Raw genomic sequence first — 23,733 nt, 5'->3', positions numbered from 1 at the left:
AATCTCTAATTCGACAATAACACCACTCAAGGGCGTTTTAAAAGAGTGGTTATTACAATGAAACAGTATGTTCAAAGCAGAGGTCACAGGGAGGGAAAGTAGAAACCATGAATCCACTCAAGTTGTGATAATGGTGAAGGTGTACACGTATTTTACATTCCAAACTATGCTTTTTAAAAAATTAGAGATCTCACCTCCTCAAATGTGAGTCAAAATTAGAGACTACAGCAGTCTGGAGAAAAAAGCCATTGGTATTATTACATGAATGATTATATCTGCTAGGAAAATCCATTTTAAATATGTTGGCTGCCAACTGCCAAAAAGATGTATTCATTGCGAAATTTGAAAGTCGCAAATTCGATTAACAGTGTTAAATTTCCATACAAAAAAACATTTATTTTATAAATAAACATGTGTTACAAGTATTCCGATCTAAAGTGTTCATGATTATATAGATACGATGGCACTTCAATAATTATGTGAAGTCATTTTTAAAAGAGTCTTTTAATTAATTTAAATATATTCAATCTAGAAACAGTCTTCATTATAACCTTTTATTCATATTTTTTATTCAACAGCAGTGTCCACTATACACTGAAATGCATTCACGACATCTCCAATCAAATCATGAACAAATTACGAAATAAAATACTACTAGTAGTATCATTTTTAGTTGAATTTTGTGACTGGAAACTATGTAAACAATTCTTATTTATTGCTCCTATTTTTAAAAAAATTATACTCGTGTAATTCTTGCATAATCTGCATGCATATCCTAAAAGTGGTCAAACAAAATTCGTGCAATTTTAAGCTTCAGCATGAAATTAACTGAGTGAACAATTCAAACATTTTTACAAGACGTTACAACTTTAGGAATAGGATATTTCTTGAACCAATCAAGTTGTACATGAATATGGTTGGATTAGGCGCAAGGAGGTAGGCAGCTCCACAATAATTTCCATCCTCTCTTCTGCATAATGTATTAAATAAATTTTACATATCAATATTATTCACTTGGAAGAATAAATTATAAACCAATAATGTTTAGGGACTAACCCTTTTTGATTGGGCACGGAGGAGGTCCGGGGAGATTTTGTACAAATCCTCGTCCGCAGCTTTGGGCGGCGGCCGACGCGGTGTAGCCACCGCCGGGCTCTCGGCTGGGCTTGGCGGTGTTTTCAACTTAAATTCGCAATTCCACACCACTCTCCCCTTCTTCTTTTTCCCATCTTTATTTCTTGAAATTTTTCCCTGTTATAAATTAAGCCAATTAACCAACAATACTACTGATTAATGCATCATAAACATCGCATGCCATAAAAAATGTGAACTTTAAGTAAATCCAATGAAAAACTTAAGAATCAATTATCTCATTTGTGTAAAGAACTATATATACTGCCTCCATGAACCACTAATCTATCTCACTTTGACTCATCGGCTTAGGTTTAAAAATATTTAATGGAATTAAAGTTAGTGGAAAAAGTTACAACAATATAGCCTTACAAATAATTAAATTTTATTGTAAAATATTTTTGAAATAATTTAGTGGAATATTAGGTAAATTAAAAGTAGTAAAAAGTACTTCCTTCGTTCCATGTTAATAGAATCATTTTTCTATTTTAGAAAGTTCCAAGTTAATTGAATCGTTTCTACTTTTGGCAAAAGGTAATTCTCCATTTTACTTTATTCTCTCTTTATCTCCCTTACTTTACTCTCTCTTACTTTTTTCACCATCAATTTAACACATTATTCTTAAACTTCGTGCCGAAAAGAAATGCTTCTATTAACAAGGAACGGGGGGAGTAAATGGGATAAATATTCACGAAAGTATTAAAATGGAAAATTGGTACAATTAATAAAGAGTTTTATTTAGTGGTAATCAAACGTCTTTTTTCATTAAATTAAGAAAAAAGATATTTCAGTATTTCACAAACTTTTTTCCTTATTTTTCGTATAAAGTCAAAATAAAAATATGACTGTAAATAACGTTCGATGGCAGTAACTTAACTTATTTTAAAAAACAACATTGTTTTACCAAATAGCAAAAACTGTCATTTTGCACATGCCTGAGAGTTGAGACATTCCCTTTCATCACACAATTAATAATGTTTACTTAATTAAGTGGGGAAAATATATACTCCTCATACACAACAAAATAGAATGATTAAAAATATTATTTTTTGCTAAAAAAATGAGTAGACATTTACTGAGTGGCAAACCGACTGAGTATTCGGTTATCAAAGCTTATATAGGTGATTAGATTAGAATTTGACTAAATTGGAAACAATTCACTCACTTAAAATGTATGGTTCCAACTTCCAAGTCATCAAAATTCACTGTACACACACTTCATTCCAAAACAAGCAACAATCCAAGAGCTGTGTCTGTGTGTATTTTTGAAGAAGAGCAAGAATAGTAGAGAGGTTAGTGTGGCCTACTCTGTGGCGAGGTACAACAATCATAGCAGGAGTGAAGCCATCACTATCATACAAATCACCGGCGACGTACAAGTCACGCTCACCAGCCTCCCTCGCCGTCTCAAAGCACTGCGTGAACGGCAAATCGCCATTGCAATCCCAGCTCCCAAACGCAGGAACATGCCTCCTCTTATTAAACTCCAATTCCTGCATAAAAATCCAATCTTTATTATACCCATGAAATAGATTTTGAAAAAAAAAAGGTTCTTGGAAAAAAATACTACTTACATCCATGGACCAAGAATCTTGAAAAGAAAATATGTTTGACTTGTGAATCAAGAATTAGGAGTGGTGGAATATTGGCTTTTAGTGTTGGTGGGCATGGGGGGGAAGGGAATTTAAAGGGGAATGAGTGTAAAATGGGGTAGTTTTGGTTGCTTTCTTGATTGTGAAACAGTTCAAGGAAAAGACCAAAAGTAATAACAAAAAAAAAGTGTCACTGCTGGTCTACAGGAGAGAAAGGGAAAGCAAAGAAGCCCATATATCAAAGAATAACACAGAGAGAGATGGAGAGGGGGGCTCTTGTTTCAGCTTTATTTGGTGAAGTCTTTTTAACACTTTTTGCATACTACGAAGGGATCATTGTAGTAATGGAGAAGGTAGTTGGGGTGGTAACATTACCTATGCCTATGGGATGGGAAGTTGGGAACTCAGCATTAATGCCAATATTTATAGATCTAACTTTATCAAGTTTAGGTCAAAGATTGAACATTTGGTGGAATTTTATTCATCAGTTGAATTTTATACCTATTTTGCTAAACTGTACTATTGTTGCGGTAAGTAATCAATCTGATTCGAACAAATGATTGTTAGGTCATCCACAACGTTGTCACTATACCGTCCCTTAAAACACTATTTGCGAACCTCATTGTACTTTTTTACTCTATCCCTTAACTAAGGGACCGAACCTGCAACCCTTCGTCCCCTAACCGTCCCTTAAATTACTATTCATTCAATTTCATTTTTTTATTTTTTTTCCACTAAATTCAATTAATAAAAACACACTTCATTAAAAATAAAATAACATTACAACATAAAATTCGTAAAAAATTAAAATATATATATAATCCTAAAAAAAATTAAAAATACATAATTTAATTTCCTCCACCAAAGTTTGCTCAAATGTGCTCCATGAGATCATCTTGGAGTTGGGCGTGGGCGAAAGAGTCACGTGTCCTTGCCCGAATAGACAACCGTTCTTGTATAGACGGATGCTCTCCACTTCGAGGCGGACTACTGACTGTTGAGCTTCCGGGGGCTTTGGGGTCGAACCAATTTCCCGCCTCAGGTCCTTCGTCTTGGACAATCATGTTGTGCAAAATTATGCACGTATACATGATGTCGACCATGTTCTCCATGAACCACGAACGAGCCGGGGCTTTGATAATGTTGAAGCGCGCTTGGAGAACCCTGAACGCCCACTCCACATCCTTCCGAGCAGCATCCTGCTTCTGCGCAAAAAGCGTCTGCTTTGCGTTCACAGGCCTAGCGCACCTCTTCACGAAGGTTGGCCACTTCGGGTAGATGCCGTCGGCAAGATAGTACCCCATTATATAGCGCCGATTGTTAGCGGTGAAGTTGATGGTCGGCGCTTTACCATCCAAAACTTCGGCGAAGAGGTCGGATTGCTGGAACACGTTTATGTCGTTGTTCGAGCCGGGGACCCCGAAGTATGCATATCAGATCCATAGTCGGTAGTCGGCGATGGCCTCAAGTATAACGGTGGGGTGGGTGCCTTTGTGGCCGCTCGTGTACGACCCCCTCCACGCCACCGGGCAATTCTTCCATTGCCAGTGCATGCAATCGAGGCTACGAAGCATCCCGGGGAATACGTGCACTTCTACGTGAAGGCGGAGCAGGAACTGGCAATCTGTCGTGCTTGACTTCCGGAGAAATTCATCGGTGAAGACTGCCCGGACGCCTTTGCAGAATTGGAGCAAGCACATTCTCCCAGTGTTGTCTCCAATGTGGAGGTATTCGTCGAACACATCCGCCGTTTGTCCAGTAGCAAGCTGACGGATTGCTGCAGTACATTTCTGCAGCGCCGTGTGGATGGGACGGCCGACGGCGTCGAACCTGTCTTGGAAGAACTCTTCCCGGGCCGCCAATGTATTTGCGATGTGGAGAAATAGCGGGCGGAAACGGCGACGGAAGTAGGTATCTCCCCACACCGGGTTATCGCAGAAGTAGTCGCGGACTAACCTTGCGGCGGCTTCCTCCCGGTTATGATGGATGTAAGTCCGGGAGCGTCTTTGGGGCGGCGCGGCTTCTTCCACCTCCCGGCGTCGATCTTCTTCAAGTGATTCTTCCATTATTCGACGCATTTGCTCATACGGATCCATGAGATCGATTAAATTTGGGGGAAGAATAAAAGAGAGATGATTTGAGATGAAAATTGGAGAGGAAATGGAGATGATTTGGGAAGAATAGATGTGTAGTTGTGTGTGAAATGATGATGAATTAGGAGTATTTATAGAATAAAATAAAAAAATAAAATAAAATAAAATTTTGAAACCGCTATAAAAACGGTAACATTACCGTTTGCTAATTTTTTTTAATTTTAATTCGAATTTTAAAAAAATGATTTATTGCTTCAGCTTGACGAATCCCACTCGCGGGCCGGCGAGTGGGTGTCACGCATGGCCTGGGAGCTTGCCACGTCGCCTCAGCGCGTGGCGAGCCGTCCCGCGTTTCGTCACGGCGGAACGGGACTGGTGACGGGCTGGGGGCGGGCTGGTGACGGGACGAGACGCTGCAACTCGTCCCGCCCCGGTTCCGTCACGAAGGAACGAAATATGGGCCACCCGCGTAACATGTTGCGGATGGCCTTAGTATTCTTTACATTATTTAGTGACACTCAACGGAAAATACATATGTGAACCTAAGACTTTGACAATTTGGTTCAGCTTATCGAAGAGGTTCTTAAGGTTCAATATTATTTCCAGTGTTTTTAAAAACCGGACCGGACCGGCCGGGTCGACCGCGAACCGGCAAGCAGTCCGGTCCGGTTCACCCCTAAAACCACTAGCACATTGAACCGCGACGAACCGGTGGAACCGGCCGGTCAGACATGTCTAACCGTGAACCGGAAATCGGTTTTTCACTTTTTTAAAATATTTTTTTTAAATCTGTTGTTGCTAGGGCTTGACACATGACTTCATCTCTAAATACCAACTCCTTAACCACTCCACCACATGGTCATTTTGAAATATTATGAATATTAATTATTCTTATACATTAAATCTGAAATTCTTTTTCTACCGAAACTAATAATTTAATTTTATATTCTTTTAAAATAATTTATTTTAATTTTATATTATTTTAAGAAATTGTTAATTATAATATGTATATTTCTTATATTTTAATTATACTTCTACAATCACTAATATTTTACAATATAGAAGTTTATAATTATGCCTAGAGTTTAATACTAGTTTTTAATATTGTGTATTATAATTTATTGTTACCGGATATTAATATTTTTATTTTATATATTTAATTTATATACAAATTACTCAAAATAACTAAAAATTCATGTTTTATTATTTCTTCCAATACGTTTTTTTAGTTAAAATGAAATTTATCAATTTATATTTTGTATTAAGTTTTTTTATCTGCAATAACTAATCATTTATATATTCAATTTTATTTATCTATAATTGTTTAAAAATTTTATTATTTATTAAATTATAATATTTTTATTTTCAACTAATTATATATAAGGTAAATATTTTTTGATATATAATTAATTATATGTAAATTTAATATATTTTGTATATTGTATATTTAATTATATGTATTTGCAACAGTATAAGGGTTTGACCGGTGATTAAATCGGTTGGACCGGTTGAACCATGAACCAGTAGCTTCTCCGGTTCGTTCAACTGTCCAGTTTTTAAAACATTGATTATTTCAATGGTTGTCTCGATCGCCTGGTGTTGATGTTGACATGAATGATAATATGTAGCACTTCATCATGTCATTGAGTGAACTACAAAAATGGTCTCTGGACTATGAGTTTATCTCGCTTATAGTCTCTGTACTTTAAAAATATCGCCAGATATCCCTGGACCAAGGGTTTATTTTGAAATTGGTCCTTTTGGCTATTTTTTATCCGAAAATGTCCTTTTGAGCATTTGGATAATTTCGTCTTTTCACATTTTAACTATTTCAATATGGTATTATTCCAATGATGTACTAAATCTGATATTATTTCAAAATTATCTTCTTCTTCCCTTTGCCATCCTTCACTTTATTTTTTTTTATTTCAATATTAGATTTAATTTTATAAAATTAAATTTAAAATTTAGATTTTTAAATACTAATAAATTATTTTTAATTAAAATTATTAATTTAAAGGGTTCATAGTTTAGTTTTTTAATTTGGATTTTTAATTTGGATTTTTAAATACTAATAAATTATTCTCAATTAAGGATCCATAGTTTAGTTTTGCTTTGTTCAAACAATGTTTTTAAATATTTCTTCGAATATTTCTTTGACTTTTGTGATGAACATGAGTAGCTAAATCCTCCGTAGAGTTCTACGGGGGAGATACAAGGATTCTTATGTTTAATTGATTTCTTTTTCCTATGCCTTGGCTCATGTGGTTATTTTGATTTCTTCTGTGCTTATACATTTTATTTGATTGATCATCTTATAAATGCATGTGGATTTTACTACAAGAATTGAGAAGTGAGTAGTTTAATTTGAAAGAGAAGAGATTGACGTCTTTGCTAATATAATCGAGAGATCTGAGCCTTTGAATGAAGCTAATTATCTTAGGAGCTATTAGGAGTTGTTGCCTTAGATCTAGGAAAGAGACTTCGGTTCTAGGTAGCAATCTACAAATTATATGCTTCGAGAGAAGATATAGTTTTACCTTAGTAATAGCTTAATAACCCTTGAGACCCTTTGTTGGCATAGTTTGGAAATTAGTTGAGCATAGTATAGTTGTTATCGATCCCGTAGGATTCTACCTTCCTCATCCTTGATCTACATCTGTTATCTTTTATTTGCTTTTAGTTCTCTAGTTGTTTTTAATTGTTTTTACTTTCCTTTTAAGTAGATTTAGAAAAACAAAACCCTCTGATTCATCTAGATAGTAGTTGAGGTTGGTTCGTGGTACTTAGGTTGACACTCACTGTCTCTGTGGATACGATACTCTTTGCTTACTATTTGCTACATTAGCCCCGTACACTTGCGGGTATACTTGTGTTAGAAATAAGTTGAGTCAGCAAGTTAAAATTATCGATCCACGAAGACTAAAAGCCAGTTTGAGTACTACGATTCAATGTTGAACACTATCTAGACTAATGAAAGGGATTTTTACTTTTCTTAAACTAAGAACAAAGATCAAACAACAAATTAAACAATTAACTAAGTAAAGCAAGTAATAGATGATTTTCACACAAATTGGGAAAGGTAGGGATATGGATCTGTTGGTATGGATCACGGGTGTCTCCTATGGATCATGCTCATCTATTGGGTCTCATGCGTGGCTAGGAAAGTCGAGATGATTGGTTAGACCCTCTCTCGGGTGTATCTAACACGTGGATCAATCTCTAGTATGAGAGTCTCCTCCATATAATTCGAGATTGACTCCTAAGAACAACAGACTCAAGCCCTCTCTCTAGCTCATGCATCTCTCGATCACATGTAATGCAAGGAGTTGTTGATTACCTAACAATTCTAATCATGCATCTCTCAATGACAACAATTAGAACAAGATACATCAAATTGGTAGCTAAGCAATTGGAAAATAAGAGCTCAATAACCAACAAAACAAACACAATGAGATAGATAAGCATAAATCAAGGTTCAACCCATAGATTCCATACAAACTTCACCGAATCCCTAAAGAAGATCTAGCTACTCATGATCAAATTCAAAACAAAAGAAAATACAAAGAAAACAAATGAAGACATGGATGGAAATGGAAACTAGAACTATCTATGGGTGGAATTGATGTTGGGAAGTCTTCTTCTTCAGTCTCTTGAAGATGGAAGCTTCCTTGCCTTCAAATCCTCTTCAATCTCTCGATCTCTTGCTCAATTTGGTAGTGTGGGAGTTAGGGTTCGAAAATGAGTGAGAACCCTTTTATACTCGGAGTGAAAAATGGGCAAAAATGGTTATCTATCACAAACGCCCGACCGCGCGATCTGTAATAGGAAAAATGCCCAATCGGGCGTTCCGGTAGAATCGCGACATCAGCTTCAAACGCCTGGTCGGGCATTTTCTCGGATGCGAAAAACCCGGCCGGGAGAACTCTCTGGAATCCTCGCCTAAACGCCCGACCAAGCGTTTTGTATCTGGAAAACGCTCGACCGGGCAAACTCTCTGGAATCAACCCGTTTGCTCTGTTTTGCTCAATTTAGACCTGTTTTTGCATCAAGACTCCGACAAACTCGTTAACTCTAAAAATAGCAAAAAAGTGATGTAACCTAGACTTTATACCACAAAATATTCAATAACATGTGTTAATCACCCACGTAAACATCCTAAACTATGAGTTTGTCAGGAACGGATGGAGTATTTGGTTTTTTGCACGAGATTTTATGTAGTGTTGTTTTGAGAGTTAATGATGAGAGAGTAAAGTAAGGGAGAGAAAAAAGTAGAGAGAGTGTTGTTTTCATTTACAAAATTTTTTTAATTTTAATAGGACAACTCAAAAAGAAAAACGTTCATTTTGAATGGGAGATAGGGAGTATTTTAGTACACTATACAAAAGTAGAGACGCAGTATAATTTATGTGTGTACTAGCATAAATCATAGCCCTACTACTTAATAAAGCTATAATATAATACATATTGCAATGACTCCATAACAAATTATCCACAATCACGACCCAGATTCAGGCCCCAAGCCCCCTCCATATCATCATTCCCCTAAATTTCAATCTTAAGCCACAACTCATCTAACCCTACAGGCCTCATTCAGGCCCCAACTATTAAATTGCACTATTCACAACTCTAATCTATTTTACTTGTAAAAATTGAAAACGTTGAGCAATTATAACACGAGAAATTTATTTTTAATTCAAAAATAATAAATTTCCAACATATAATTATAAATTATACTATAAATTAAAAAAAATGAGAACATAAAAAAAAATCAGCTCCCTCTTTCGTCACCACTCTCTCTCTTCTCCATCTTCCTCCGTCTTCTTCCTCTCCCCTCTCCCTCTTCTTCCTCTTCCAAACTAAAAAAAAATCAGAAATTGAGGTTTGTGTCTGGCCCGAAGGGCCTCCAACACCGGGCCGGGACTCACCGGGGCACGGCCCCGCATCCTCCAACCCCGAACCGGGCCGCAACGGGGCGCAACCCCGGGACTCAACCGCGGCACTAGGCGCAGCCTGGGCCGCGACTTCCCCACCTCCAATGCGCAGGATGTGGGCCAGGACCCAGGTGCGGTCCGGCCCGGCCCGCTTGCGTTAAAGATGCTCTAAAGGTATGTGGAAAATAAATAATTGATCTATTTTTTATACGTGGAAAATAAATAATTGATCTATTTTTTTATACGTGGATAAAACCTTGATAAATTACTACCATAAATTTAAAACTGTGTTTTACAATTGTAAATTTAGGTCCAAGTAATAGTAGGTACACAAGTCATCAGCCTAGCCCACATTCAATTGCATAAACCCAAAAAGAAGCCCTTACTTCAACATTTTCATCATCTACTGAATTATGAATACAACAAATATTTAAAATGACTGTTTCTTTTATCAAAATCAACAAAAAAAATATTATGTACTAGTAGAAGATAATAAAAATTACTGCGAAATTCCTAATCCAAGATATGATTTGTTATTTTTTATAGACCAAAATATGATGTTACTTTGAATGTCATACTTGCAGTTTCCCATTCTGTCTTTGGGAGCAAGGATTGAGTTCACACAAAAATGGCTTATGGCTTGGCATTTGTAAAGTTAAGAGATGATTATCATTTAAATCACAAAGTTTCATTAGAAAGATATGAATATGATAACAAATTAACTAGTCATATACCAATTTGTTACGCTGTAGACCTCTGAACATAGTGCATCTAATGTGGATAAGATTTTAACCTAAATACGTACTACTATTAATGAAAGTAGCACGAAAATAGAAAAACTTGCTAAATACCTAAGAGCATCCACATCCATGCTCTTGCCAGCGAGTACGGATGTGGGTCCGGCTCCACTTTTTCTGCTTGCTCTTAGAGCATCCACAATGGCTTTTGTCCAGCAATAGCCCAGCCAAAAACAACTCCTGCCACATCATCAGCACCAAAAATCCTCCTGCCACATCATCAGGACAAGCAAATAGCCCAACAATAGCCTAGTCACATTACTCCTAATTATATAAAACAAATAATTGACAATCACACAAAATACGGAATTAAATTTACGACACAGATACGCAAAATTCAATAATGTTATTTAAATTAAAAAAAAAAAGTAAATTAAAAAAATACATTAATTTTAAAAAAAAATGTACATTAAAAAAATACATTAATTTTAAAAAAATTACATTATTTTAAAAAAATTACATCGTTAAAACAAGTGGTGCGAATGAAAATGACGTGCAAAGTGCGTATATATAGTGTTTCGAAAGAAAAAAAAATCGCTCGCCGGTCCGGAGCCTGCAATGGCGGCGAGGGAACCGGCGAGCGCATCGCCCAGCGCTCGCGAATCGGCGTGTGCTCGCCGAAATGGCACTCGCCGGTTACAATGGTTCGGTGAGTGAACCGGCGAGCGCCGGAGATCGGCTAGCCGGTCCGCTCGCTGCCATTGTGGATGCTCTTAGGCAAGAGCACAACACCCACATCTGTGCTCTTCCGCAAGGAAGAGCACAAGGGTCTCACCATTCTATTATTCAATTTAAATAAAAACATTTCCACAAAATTAAAATTCATTAAAAATACCCGGAATAATATTACAAATTATAATAAAATTAAAAATTACATAATTAAATTCCTAAAAAATAAAAATTACATAATTAAAATCCTAAAAAATAAAAATTACATAATTAAACTACAAAAAAATAAAAATTACACAATTTAAGCGTAAAAATACCCCCGGTGAGGACTAATCATCATCCGGCAATACCCCCAACGTTCTTTGAAGACCCCGTATCATCGCCACATGCAATCGAAGTTGCTCGGAGGGTCATATTTGACCTATCGGCCAAATTGAGTTGGGCCAAAACCCCCCACAAACGAGTTGGTGGGGGGTTGAGGTGGCACATAGGGATCGGGTTCGGGATCGGGGGAGGATGGAGTCGCGGCGCGACGGCGGTTGCCCGCCGCCTTCTTCCTTCCTTGCGGTCGGCGTTGGGAACCACTCGGGCCGGCGTCGGGGCTACCCAAGTTAGCTTCGGCAAGTTGGCTAGCCACGTCTTCAGAGCCGGCGTCAGATAGGGATACCGACCTTGACCATTTGGAGGAGTCGCTAGAGGAGGATGTTACGCCTCCCCTATACTTCAGATGCGACCGCGTCTTCTGCCAAATGTTGAGGTACTTGAACGGCTTGTAGTTCATGGATTGGTAGGTCGACAAGGCAGAACTCATGATGTCGACATCGCTCCGGCCGCTCCCCGCCGACCGCTCTTCCTGGAGGTAATACCCCTGGAACTTTTGGATTTCTCCGTTGGCTCTGTATATGGCGTTGCGCACCATACTCTCGTTGCGCTCGATTGTTCCAGCCGGCCGATTTTCATTGTACCGGCGACAGATGCGCCACCAATAATGATCGCCGGATTCGTTCGTGTCAATCTCTGGATCTTCGGAGATTGACAAGAACGCTTTGAACAATTGCTCCATCTCCGCCGGAGTGTGCGGTGTGCGGACACCGCGAGTAGGAGGAGTCTGAGTTTGGGAGGGGCCGCTCGACCTCGCTCTAGGCTCGGGTGTCCACCCGTATTGCCCTTCGGGGGCATCTTGGTCGTCGATCGAGTAAGGCCGGTAGCCACCCGGAACTTCCGAACCTTGGGTTTGAGGAGGGGCAGAATATTCGGTTTCCGGACTAGGAAACGGTTGTGAACCGAACCAATCAGGGTTCCAATCGTGGGAGCCCGGGGGGGTGATCGCCGTTGCCGGACATTGTTTTGTTGTAAGAGTAAGAGTGAATGAAATATTGGATAAGAATTGAGAATGAAAATGAGAGAATTTGGATGATAATTGTGTAGTGTGGTGTGAATTTTTGGTGTGGAAGAAGTGGTATTTATAGATGAAAATGTGTATTTTTGGGGGAAAAAATTAAAAAATAAATTAAAAGTGGGTAGAAAATGGATATAAGTTTTTGGGAAGTGGGAAAATATTTTTTTATTTTTAATCGGATTTTTTAATTAAAATCCATTTTTTTAAAAAAAAAATTAAATTGCCCACGGCTATGCCGTTGGCCAATCACACGCTGCCACGTCGCCTGCTAGCTGGCACGGACGTGCTCGATGCATCGAGCAGCGTCGTGCCAGCAGCGCAAGTGCAGCAGCGGATAACGTCTCCGTGCCGCTAGCATGGACGGACGGACGCCGTCCTGCTCGCCGTTGTGGATGCTCTAACTATTAAGCAGCAACTACAAGTTAAAACCACTAATTATTTGTGAAACCTCCTCTTAAACACAAAAGTCAAGAATTAAATAGTACTATTAAAATAATCTTTAAACTTTATTCAAAATAAATAAATAAATAAACACTGGGTAGAGCTAAATAAAATGCATTTTCTAACCTTTTGTGGGACATCGAACATTCCATTAATATAAATTATCATGTTATTTAATTAGTTAATAAATATATTAAAATTTTTAAACATAGAATAATTATTGAATAAGCTAACCTTAGTTATTTGTTGTTTTGTTATGGATATAAGATCAAATTCTAATTTCAATTGTGATTCAATTTAATAGCAACATTTCAGTGGGGGACAATGAATTATTGTACTCTTTTCATCCCAGTTAAGTTGAGTCAAAATTTTTGACATACGAATTAAGAATTTGTGTTGAAAAGTATGAAATAGAAATAATGTAAGATACAAGAAAGAGTTAAGGTCAAAGAATAAAGGAAGAATGATTTAATATTTTGTTTTTTTATCTTGAAAAAATGACTAATAAACTTAAATAGGGTGAAAGAAGGAAGCAACACAATTGGTTGAAACCTGAAAGAGAGCAGTGATATCACACTCTACAACTCGTAAAATCACATCAACCTTTGACACCCTCCCTCGGGATATTCATAATTTTACACTTCTGATATGTTTTCGGAATAAATAGATGAATTTATGTTTAAAGTAACGTTAGCATATGCTTTGCAAACAAAATATTTAAATAATTCTAAGAATGTTTATAATAAAGTTTTAGACTTTGAATCAATAATTAATTTTGAATTTTGATAGTCCGCATAACTGCACTGGAATTTATATGATTAAAGATGGCTCGTTTCAAGACCGAAACAATAACCATTACGTTTAAAATTTTAAAACACATATTCATGAAAAAAGAAGCATTAGTCACTCTTTATCTTGCATCAAATTTCTGGCAGCAGTAATCAAAAGAAACTAACGACAAGCTAATAATCAGTAGAGGATAAACATAACTGCTAAAAGAGTAGCATAAGTTTAGATTAATGATTTGAGTGCTAAATATATCATGATAAGCGAGTGAAAATATTGTTCATCAAGCAACACCTCATCACTCTTCATAGCAAAAGCGAGTGAAACTGAGTCAACTAGGAATTCAAATAGACAAGAGATAAACAAGTTAAATTGGACACGTGCAGGGAGGGACGGCTCAGATCGGAAAGCGTGGACGTCGTCATCTAAGCTGCCACGTCGCCGCATTTCTTTGCAGGCGAGCAGATTAGCCAGAGATTGCCGTATGGGTCCTTCACCTTTCCCACCACCCCGCCGCAGCAAGCGCCTTCACCGTCGGTCAATTCGTCTTCAGAAACGGCACCGGCGGCCACCGCCTTTACCACGGCAGCTTCCACGGATTCGGTCTCCAAGCAGAAAACGAGGCCGCTCACAGCAGATTTCACGCTGAAGAAGAATAAATACACAAGCATCCTCTTTAGCTGAACATTGATCATATCATAAAATAAAAAGAGAAAAAACAGAACGGAACTGAGTAACATTCGAGAGGAATAAAGAGAAACAACAAAGTAGAGAAAAGTGCGAGAAATCATGAAAATAAATTAAAATATCATCGAATAACAAGAGAAAGGATAAATAGAACAGAACAGAGTAACATTCATCAAACCAACAGATCTAAGCATATACGAGCGAAATCCAAGCCATAAAACTACAACGACGCAAAATAACATATCAAAATAAACAAAAAAATACTCACGGAGAGGAAGAGTCGTCGGTAAGGTCGGAAACAACTAAAACGGAGGATCCGATCTTCAGCTCAGCAGAGCGAATGAGAGGAAGCTCCAGCTCCGCCTTCCTCTTCGGATCATTCACACGGCTCAACTCCTCAGCACCAAACGCCGCCTTGTAGAACTGCACGGCGTCGTTCGCCTTCGGAGCCTCCACCACGAGCCACGGTTTCGCCGCCGTAAACACCACCGGAGAGGCCTTGGTACCGTTCTCTGCTGCGGAAACTGCTTGTGCCTCCAACGCCATGAATGCTAAACCCTAAGAGAGAGAAAATGAGTGTATGCTGGGAGAAGGCAGAGAAAGGGCCAGAAAATAAATGTGAAGCTTAAGGTTGTCCACTATAGGGGCTGCGCAAGCTTAAGAGTGTCCACTATGGGAGCGGCTCGGCGGTCGCCGAAGAGGGGTGTGGGGCGAGGCGGGAGGCGCGGCGGTCATAGTGGCTGGGGTGGCCGCCGCGCCTGAGGACGGGGGAGGGGGGCGGAAACGGCTTCGCCGCGTGCGGGGCGAGGACGCGGCTGGTGGGGGTGAGGCGCGCCTATAGGCGCGGCGGTCATAGTGACCGCAGCTTCCGGCGCGGCGGTCGACGCGTGCAAAATTTTTTATTTTTAAAATGAAAATTGATTATAAAATTTGGGGGCTATTGGAGGTGTCCACTATAGTGGCGGAAATAGAATTTTGGGGCTATGGACAAAAATCCGGGGCTATGGACAAAAAACTGGGGCGGGGCTATTGGGCGTGTCCACCTTATAGTGGACACCCTAAGGGTGTCCACTATAGGGGCGGCGCCCCTATAGTGGAGGGAGCCGGGGCGGACGATTTTTGGTGGGGCGGAGGCACGCCGGCGAGTTTGTGCGAGGACGCGCCGGTCCCCCGATCGCCGCACCTATATGCGCGCCGGCCGTCCCCATTAATTTTTTTTTCAAAAATTCTACTATAAATACAACTCCACCACCACCCATTTTACACCCATTTCAAACAATCTCCATTCATTCATTCTCTACACTTTCACTTTCTAAAAATGCACGGTGGAGACGACGAATCACCCGGCACTGACGAATCGGGATATGGCGGCTATCCTTCCCAGCCGTCGGGTTGGAGTCAAACTCCCCCTCCGTGGGGATCGAGTCGAACTTCTCATCCATCTCAGCCGTGGAGGTCGAGTCCCACCCCCAACCTTTTCAGAGAAATTTGAGTCGGTCGGCATTTGGAGATTACAGACCCAATCTCGACGCGGTTAACCATCCGCGGCCGGAGACCCCTTTCCAATCCAGCCAATCTCCTTTCACCGATGCAGATCGAGACGCACTGGAGACGATGATGGGTCTGCTCAGTCCGGGCGTACCAGAAACGCCGGCAGCACGCGTGGATACGGCCGTTCCGACGAGAGTCGGCGGGACCGGTGGGGCGGGTGGAAGCAGTGGTGGCGGGGGCGGCGGAAGAGGCGGCAGCTGCGGTGGCAGCGGCGCGGGCAGTAGCGGGGGCGGCTCGGGCAGCGGCGCCGGCAGCCGGCGGTGGACGGGCCACGCACTACACCAAAGCGGAGTCCGGTGCTGTGGCGCGGGCGTGGGATGCCGTCACATCGGACCCCATAGTGGGCACCGATCAGACCGAGGGGAGCTTTTGGAAGCAAGTCCTGTTGGCATACAACGATTTCAAACCTCGAGGGGCCAAACCGCGTGACGGGGAACAGCTCCGCAAAAAGTGGTCTAGGATTCTGCATGCCACCAAGCGGTTCAGCTCCATATACGAGAACAACCTGCTCAGTGCTGAGAGTGGCCGAAGCGAAGCCGACGTGAAAGCGCTGTCTATGGCCCAATTCAACACGGAAGGCTGACCGAAGCTCATCATGTGGGAGGAGTATCTTGTTCTCGAGCATTGTCCAAATTTCGGGCCATCTGTGCGCAAGAGCGGGCAGGAGCTCCTAGGACGAAGCGTACTAGACATAACATAACCAGGGACTACAGCAGCGGCAGCAGCTCGCAATCATTCGACCTCAATGACGAGCAAGCCTAAGAGCCCTCCGCTACACACTCTAGGCGCCCACGCCCTCCGGGACAACATGCCTCTATCCGAAGCGCTAGAGTGGCTGGAAGTTCCTCCTGCCTATCGTCGGCCGCGTCGGGATCGCGCATCCCGCAGCCCGCCCCTGTACCGCAACCCATGGCCCCTGGTCCCAACGAGGTCTTGAGGGAGAACCTAGATGTGCAGTTGTTGAAACAACTGCAGGACAACTGCCGTTTCTACAAGACCGCAACCGACCCGGTCATCAAGGGTATATATTGGAAACTCATAGGGGAGATCTAGCGCCGGCTAGGCTTGTCTGATGAGGATTGTACTGGGGCGGCCGGCGGCAGCGGGGGGGCAGGGGAGAAGAGGAGGATGAATCTGATTCTGCCACCGAGTAGACGGTGTCGGTTTTTTTATTTGTATTGTTTTTAAATGTTCGTTGTATAATTTTACCGTTTCCAATACAACGAATATTCGGTCTCAATTACCTCGTTTTCTAATTATTTACATTCCGATAACTTTAATTGATTTAATATAGACGGAAAAAATTAAAAGGATAAGTGGCTAAAAATTTTGGGGCTATTGGAAGTGTCCACCTTAGAGCATCAGCAATGGCGCCCGTCCCGACGGAATTCCGACCGGAGTGCCGGAATTCAGCGGCGGACGTCCGCCATTGTGCATGGTATGCACGTATACAGAATTCCGCCGAGGACACCACAGTCCACGCGGACGTCCGCCATTGCGTTGACTTCCACAGACGTCCGCGCGGAATTCCCGTTCATTGCATTAAATGTTTTTTTTTATTTCTATAAATACGTCTCGTTGAACTTCATTTCATTCGCACCACTTGTATTAACGAGTATCTCTCTCTACATTTCATTCGCGCCACAAAGGCACCCACCCCACCGTTATACTCGAGGCCGTTGTCGACTACCGGCTATGGATCTGGCATGCGTACTTCGGGGTCCCCGGCTCGAACAACGACATAAATGTGCTCCACCAATCCGACCTCCTCGCCGAAGTTTTGGATGGTAAAGCTTCGGCCATCAACTTCACCGCTAACAACCGGCGCTATAAAATGGGGCACTATCTTGTCGACGGCATCTACCCGAAGTGGCCAACCTTCATGAAGACGTGCACCAGGCCTGTGAACGCAAAGTAGGCGCTTTTTGAGCAGAAGCAGGAGGCTGCTCGGAAGGATGTGGAGCGGGCGTTCGGGGTTCTACAAGCGCGCTTCAACATAATCAAAGCCCCGGCTCGTACGTGGTTCATGGAGAGCATGGTCGACATCATGTATACATGCATAATCTTGCTCAACATGATTATCCAAGACGAAGGACCCGAGGCGGGAAATTGGTTCGACCCTGAAGCCCCCGGAAGCTCTACCGTAAGTAGTCCGCCACGCAGTGGAGTGCATCCGCCTATACAAGAACGGTTGTCTATTCGGGCAAGGACACGTGACTCTTCCGCCCACGCTCAACTCTAAGATGATCTAATGGAGCACATTTGGGCAAAATTTGGCAGAGGAGATTATTAAATTATGTATTTTAAATTTTCTAGGAAATTATTAAATTATTTTTTTTACGAATTTTATGTTGTAAGTTTATTTTATTTAATGAAGTGTGTTTTTATTAATTTAATTTGGTTGAAAATAAAAATAAAAAATTAAATTGAATGAATAGTAATTTAAGGGACGGATGGTTGCAGGTTCCGTCCCTTAGTTAAGAGATGGAGTAAAAAAGTATAGTGGAGTCCATGAATAGTAATTTAAGGGACAGTTAAGGGATGAATAAGTGACAGCGTTGCGGATGGCCTAAGACTGGTGAAGGTGTGGGGTCGGATTTATAGGAAGCGAGGAAGCTGAACCGTTTAAAGGATAATTCAGGTACTATAAAATAAAGTTGGCCCCAAATTTTGTTTTATTTGCAAAATTACCGACGGTAACTCCCCTTGTTTTTAGTCCTATTCACGAGGCTGACATTGCTTTAACTGCAACGGGTATTTTTTGTCAGATCATACGTATCGGACGGCCAATAAGAGCATCTCCAGTGGGCGGATGTCCCACTCGGACATCCACTAGGACTTCCCAAAAATACCTCCTGCCACGTCACTAGGACTTCCCATCCCACTGCCACGTCACTAGGACATCCCCTTCAAAATCCGCCCTTCCCATCGCCATTCCCACTAGGACTTCCCGCAATAAAAAAAATCATAAATTCACAAATAAAGCAATTTACGTTTACGGAAATAAAATTTCAACACGAATACGAACGGGAAAAATTAACAACTTCATTTAAAAAAAACATACATGATTTGAAAAAAAAATTTACATAGTAATAAAATAAAAAAAAGTACTAACATCAACGTCAACCCTTCCGCGTCCAAACCTCTTCGATAATATCGTTCTGAAGTCGAACATGGGCATCTGTTTGCCGCATGTCGGCAAATGCACGCATCCGCTCAACCTCTCCATGAGGTACCCCCATATTCACATTCGCGGTGGCCACGCCGTGACTTGGACCTGCACCCGTATCATCTTCATTGGTCCATTGAGTCGGTTCCGCAGCTTCATTTTCGACAATCATGTTGTGCATTATGATACATGCGTACATGACATCGTCGATGTTGGGAATATACCACTGCCGTGCAGGACCCTTGACTACCGCCCATCGACTCTGGAGCACACCAAATGCCCGCTCCACATCCTTGCGCGCTGCTTCCTGACGGCTCGCAAAGTATGACTTCTTTTGTCCGAGTGGATGCTTGATTGTCTTCACAAAGACGGGCCAGTTTGGGTATATCCCATCCGCCGAGTAGTATCCCATATTGTGCTGGTTGCCGTTGGCGACGAAACTGATGGCGGGACCAACGCCATTGCACTGAGCATTGAACAGGGGCGACGACTGGAGAACGTTGATGTCGTTGTTCGACCCGGCGACTCCAAAATAAGCATGCCATATCCACAGCCGGTAGTCAGCTACAGCTTCAAGGATCATCGTGGGATGCTTGGCTTTGAAGCCAGTAGTGTACATCCCCTTCCAGGCGGCGGGGCAGTTCTTCCACTCCCAATGCATACAATCTATGCTGCCCAACATCCCAGGGAACCCGTGCACCGACCCATGCATATCTATCAGACTCTGGCAGTCTTCGGGGCTCGGACTCCGAAGATACCGCTCATCGAATATCGCTCTCACGCCCGCGCAAAAATTCTGCAGACACTCGATGGCTGTCGACTCGCCAATGTGAAGGTACTCGTCGAACATGTCGGCCGCGCCTCCGTACGCCAGTTGTCTAATTGCGACAGTGCACTTCTGTAAGGGCGTGAGTCCGGGTTTTCCGGCTGCATCCTCCCTGATCCTAAAATACAGGTATCTTCTCTCTAAAGCACCCACGATATGCATAAAGAGCGGACGATGCATCCTAAAACGTCGCCGGAATAAGGCATCCCCAAAACGCGGCTGCGGATCGAAGTAGTCCTGATACAACCGAATATGTGCAGCAATGTGGTCATGGGGTATTATAGTTCGATGACGGATCGGCCGATGTACCGCTGCCTGCTGCCGCCGCTGCTCCCTCTGGTGTAGTAGCCTATCTATCGTACCTTCCACAGCGACCTCCAATTCATCCTCGCTATCACTGTCACTAGCCATTGTAGATATACTTGAAAATAGAGATGTAGAGAGAGAAACTTGTTAACACAAGTGGTGTGAATGAAATGAAGTTCAACGAGCCGTATATATAGAGTTTTTTAAAAAATATATATACCGGACGTCCGACCCACACCACAATGGCGGACGTCCGCCCGCCCGTCGCCGCAACGTCCGAGGACATCCGACGTCCTTACGGGACGTCCATATCCGAGTTGAAACGCCACAATGGCGGACGTCCCGGTCGCCCGTCGCGGATGTTCGACCGGACGTCCGCCATTGGAGATGCTCTAAGAGCACCCGCAACGCGGGCCGCCCGGGTTCCGCGTTTCGTGCCGGCAGAACGGAACCGGCACGCGACGCGTTGCGGAGGTGCGTTCCGTCTCCGTGTCGTTCCCAAGCCGTGTCGGGTGCCGACGGCACGACCCGCGGCACGGTCCGTGCCGCCACGCGCTTCGGCGACGTGGCTCGCCCTGCGTCGTGCGTGACGCCCACTCGCCGGCCCGCGAGTGGGCGTCGTCACGCTGACGCAATAAATTCATTTTTTAAAAAAAATGAATTTTAAAAAAAATATTTTTTATTTATAAAATTTTTTTTTTTATATTTAAAAACAATTTTTACAAATAAATGAATACTAGAAATTCGTATTAACCCATATATATTTGATGGGCTTGCGAATTTATGAAACTCATTCTTGGTTGTCTCTCTTTTATAGAGACATCCTTGAATGTTTCATGTTCCACTTTCGATGTGGGACAAACTCATTCTTGGTTATCTCTATTTTATAGAGACATCCTTGAGTGTTTTATGTTCCACTTTCGATGTGGGATAAACTCATTCTTAGTTATCTCTATTTTATAGAGACATCCTTGAATGTTTTATGTTCCACTTTCGATGTGGGACAAACTCATTCTTGGTTATCTCTATTTTATAGAGACATCCTTTAACGTTTTATGTTCCACTTTCGATGTGGGACAAACTCATTCTTGGTTGTCTCTATTTTATAGAGACATCCTTGAATGTTTTATGTTCCACTTTCGATGTGGGACAAACTCATTCTTTGTTGTCTCTATAAAATTGTATTTTAAATTATGTCATTTTTTATTTTTTTAGGATTTTAATTATGTCTTTTTCTATTTTTTTGAATTTTAAGTTGTAATGTTATTTTAATTTTAATGAAGTGTGTTTGTTTTAATTGAATTGGGTTGGAAATAAAAACAAAAAATGAAATTGAATGAATAGTAATTTAAAGAACAGATAAGAAACGGAGGGTTGCAGGTTTCGTTCCTTAGTTAAGGAATGGAGTAAAAAAGTACAGTGGGGCCCGCAAATAGTAGTTTAAGGAACGGTTTAGGAACGGTGGGGGAACAGCGTTGTAGATGGCCTAATGGTCGAACCAAAATTGAAATAGTTCATGAGATACGAGAGGAAGTTAAATCATTTTAATTGGCGGATATTACGATTTTATCCTCTATAGCTATAAATTAACAACAGCTTTTTACGTGGTAGGAGTATTTATGTTTATTTATATTTTTCGAGAATGAAGTTTCCACTAGTTTGACGATTAAACTTACCAATATTTACTTTAAAAAAAGAGAGAACTACATAAATGATACATAATTTTTTATTTTCGCACATAAATGGTATTTAATCTTTATTTTAAATCATTTTTTATATTTATAAATCACATTTTTGGTACCTGATGCCATTTTCACCCAAAAATGTCCTCTAAACAAATACATTTTTTCATTTATGTCATTGAAGATATTTTGAGCATACACAAAACTAGTACTAAAAGTGATATTATAATAACTTCTCTAATTCTCCTCCCTCTTTATACTATTATTATTAATCAATATTAATATAGTATTATTTTGATGTTATAAATTAATAATTAATTAATATCATTCAAATATACTTAATTATAATTATAGTTATAATTATATTTAACTATTATAATAATATTATTGTTATAATATTAAAAACTAGTAGTAATTAATAAATAGCTATAGTATAACTATTTAAATTATGAATCATATAATATTATATAATAATCATAATCATTATTATTATTATTTTATATTAAATTAATAACTAATCAATATAGTCTTAATAAAAATTTAAAATTATGAATTATATTTATAATGATATAATGATATAAAGAGTTGAATATTTTTAGTTAGGTGCTTCAACCCTAAAATTAGTATAAAATAATTTAATAAAAAATGTTCAATTGATTTAATTACTTTAAATAATTAATTTAATTAGGTGTTTTGTTCTTGATTTATGTTATGAATTCAATTAGATGTATGTATAAAACACTAAAAAGAAAGAAGAAAAAGAAAAGAAAAGAAAAAGGAGGAAACATAAACCAAGGAGAAAAAAGAAAGAAGAAATGGAGATAAAGTACTAAAAAGAAATAAGAAAATGAAGAAAAAAGAAAGAAGAATAAACTAAAGAAGCAAAAAAGAAATAAAAAAAGGAAGAAAAAAATCACATGTTTGGTTTAATTTAATTGAAATTTCCAAAAATATCCTCCATAACAAAAAAATCACATGTTTGGTACCTAGAGTTATTTTTGTCACGGGGTACCAAAAATGATATAAAATAAAGATTAGGTACCATTTATGTGCGAAAGTGAAAGATCAGGTATCGTTTATGTAGTTCACTCTTACAAGAAAATGATAAAAATGAACTCATACGTATGAAACGAATAATAATAATAATAATAATAATAATAATAATAATAATAATAATGATGATTATGATTATTATATAATATTATATGAAGATAATATAATATATGAAGAAAAGAAAAAAAGAGGAAACATAAACCAAGGAGAAAAAAGAAAGAAGAAATGAAGATAAAGTACTAAAAAGAAATAAGAAAATGAAGAAAAAAGAAAGAAGAATAAACTAAAGAAGCAAAAAAGAAATAAAAAAAGGAAGAAAAAAATCACATGTTTGGTTTTATTTAATTGAAATTTCCAAAAATATCCTCCATAACAAAAAAATCACATGTTTGGTACCTAGAGTTATTTTTGTCACGGGGTACCAAAAATGATATAAAATAAAGATCAGGTACCATTTATGTGCGAAAGTGAAAGATCAGGTATCGTTTATGTAGTTCACTCTTACAAGAAAATGATAAAAATGAACTCATACGTATGAAACGAAATGAGAGACCTGACTCGCTTCAATATTTCATTAAAGACAAAACTACTTAATAGGCTTATGAGAGTGAAGTCAT

At 40.0% G+C, this 23,733-nt stretch overlaps 2 protein-coding genes across 2 annotated transcripts; both read right to left on the bottom strand.

The window, feature by feature from the left end:
• Positions 1–698: 698 nt before the first annotated feature.
• LOC121761301 lies at positions 699–3,102 on the bottom strand. The gene is made up of 4 exons (XM_042156953.1): positions 2,706–3,102; positions 2,439–2,624; positions 1,057–1,251; positions 699–970 (listed from the first exon to the last, which is right to left on the bottom strand). Exons 1-4 carry the CDS (start codon positions 2,709–2,711, stop codon positions 923–925), a joined length of 435 nt encoding a protein of 144 aa, XP_042012887.1. The 5' UTR covers positions 2,712–3,102; the 3' UTR covers positions 699–922.
• A 10,934-nt stretch (positions 3,103–14,036) lies between these two features.
• On the bottom strand, positions 14,037–15,177 carry LOC121761205 (uncharacterized protein At5g48480-like). The gene is made up of 2 exons (XM_042156816.1): positions 14,798–15,177; positions 14,037–14,487 (listed from the first exon to the last, which is right to left on the bottom strand). The coding sequence occupies exons 1-2, from the start codon at positions 15,073–15,075 to the stop codon at positions 14,268–14,270; spliced, it is 498 nt and encodes a 165-aa protein (XP_042012750.1). The 5' UTR covers positions 15,076–15,177; the 3' UTR covers positions 14,037–14,267.
• Positions 15,178–23,733: the final 8,556 nt, after the last annotated feature.

Source organism: Salvia splendens, chromosome 13 (genome assembly GCF_004379255.2).
Source record: "Salvia splendens isolate huo1 chromosome 13, SspV2, whole genome shotgun sequence".
Taxonomy (NCBI): Eukaryota; Viridiplantae; Streptophyta; class Magnoliopsida; order Lamiales; family Lamiaceae; genus Salvia; species Salvia splendens.
The sequence above is the reverse complement of the archived record's forward strand: the minus strand, read 5'-3'. Positions and strand labels throughout refer to the sequence as shown.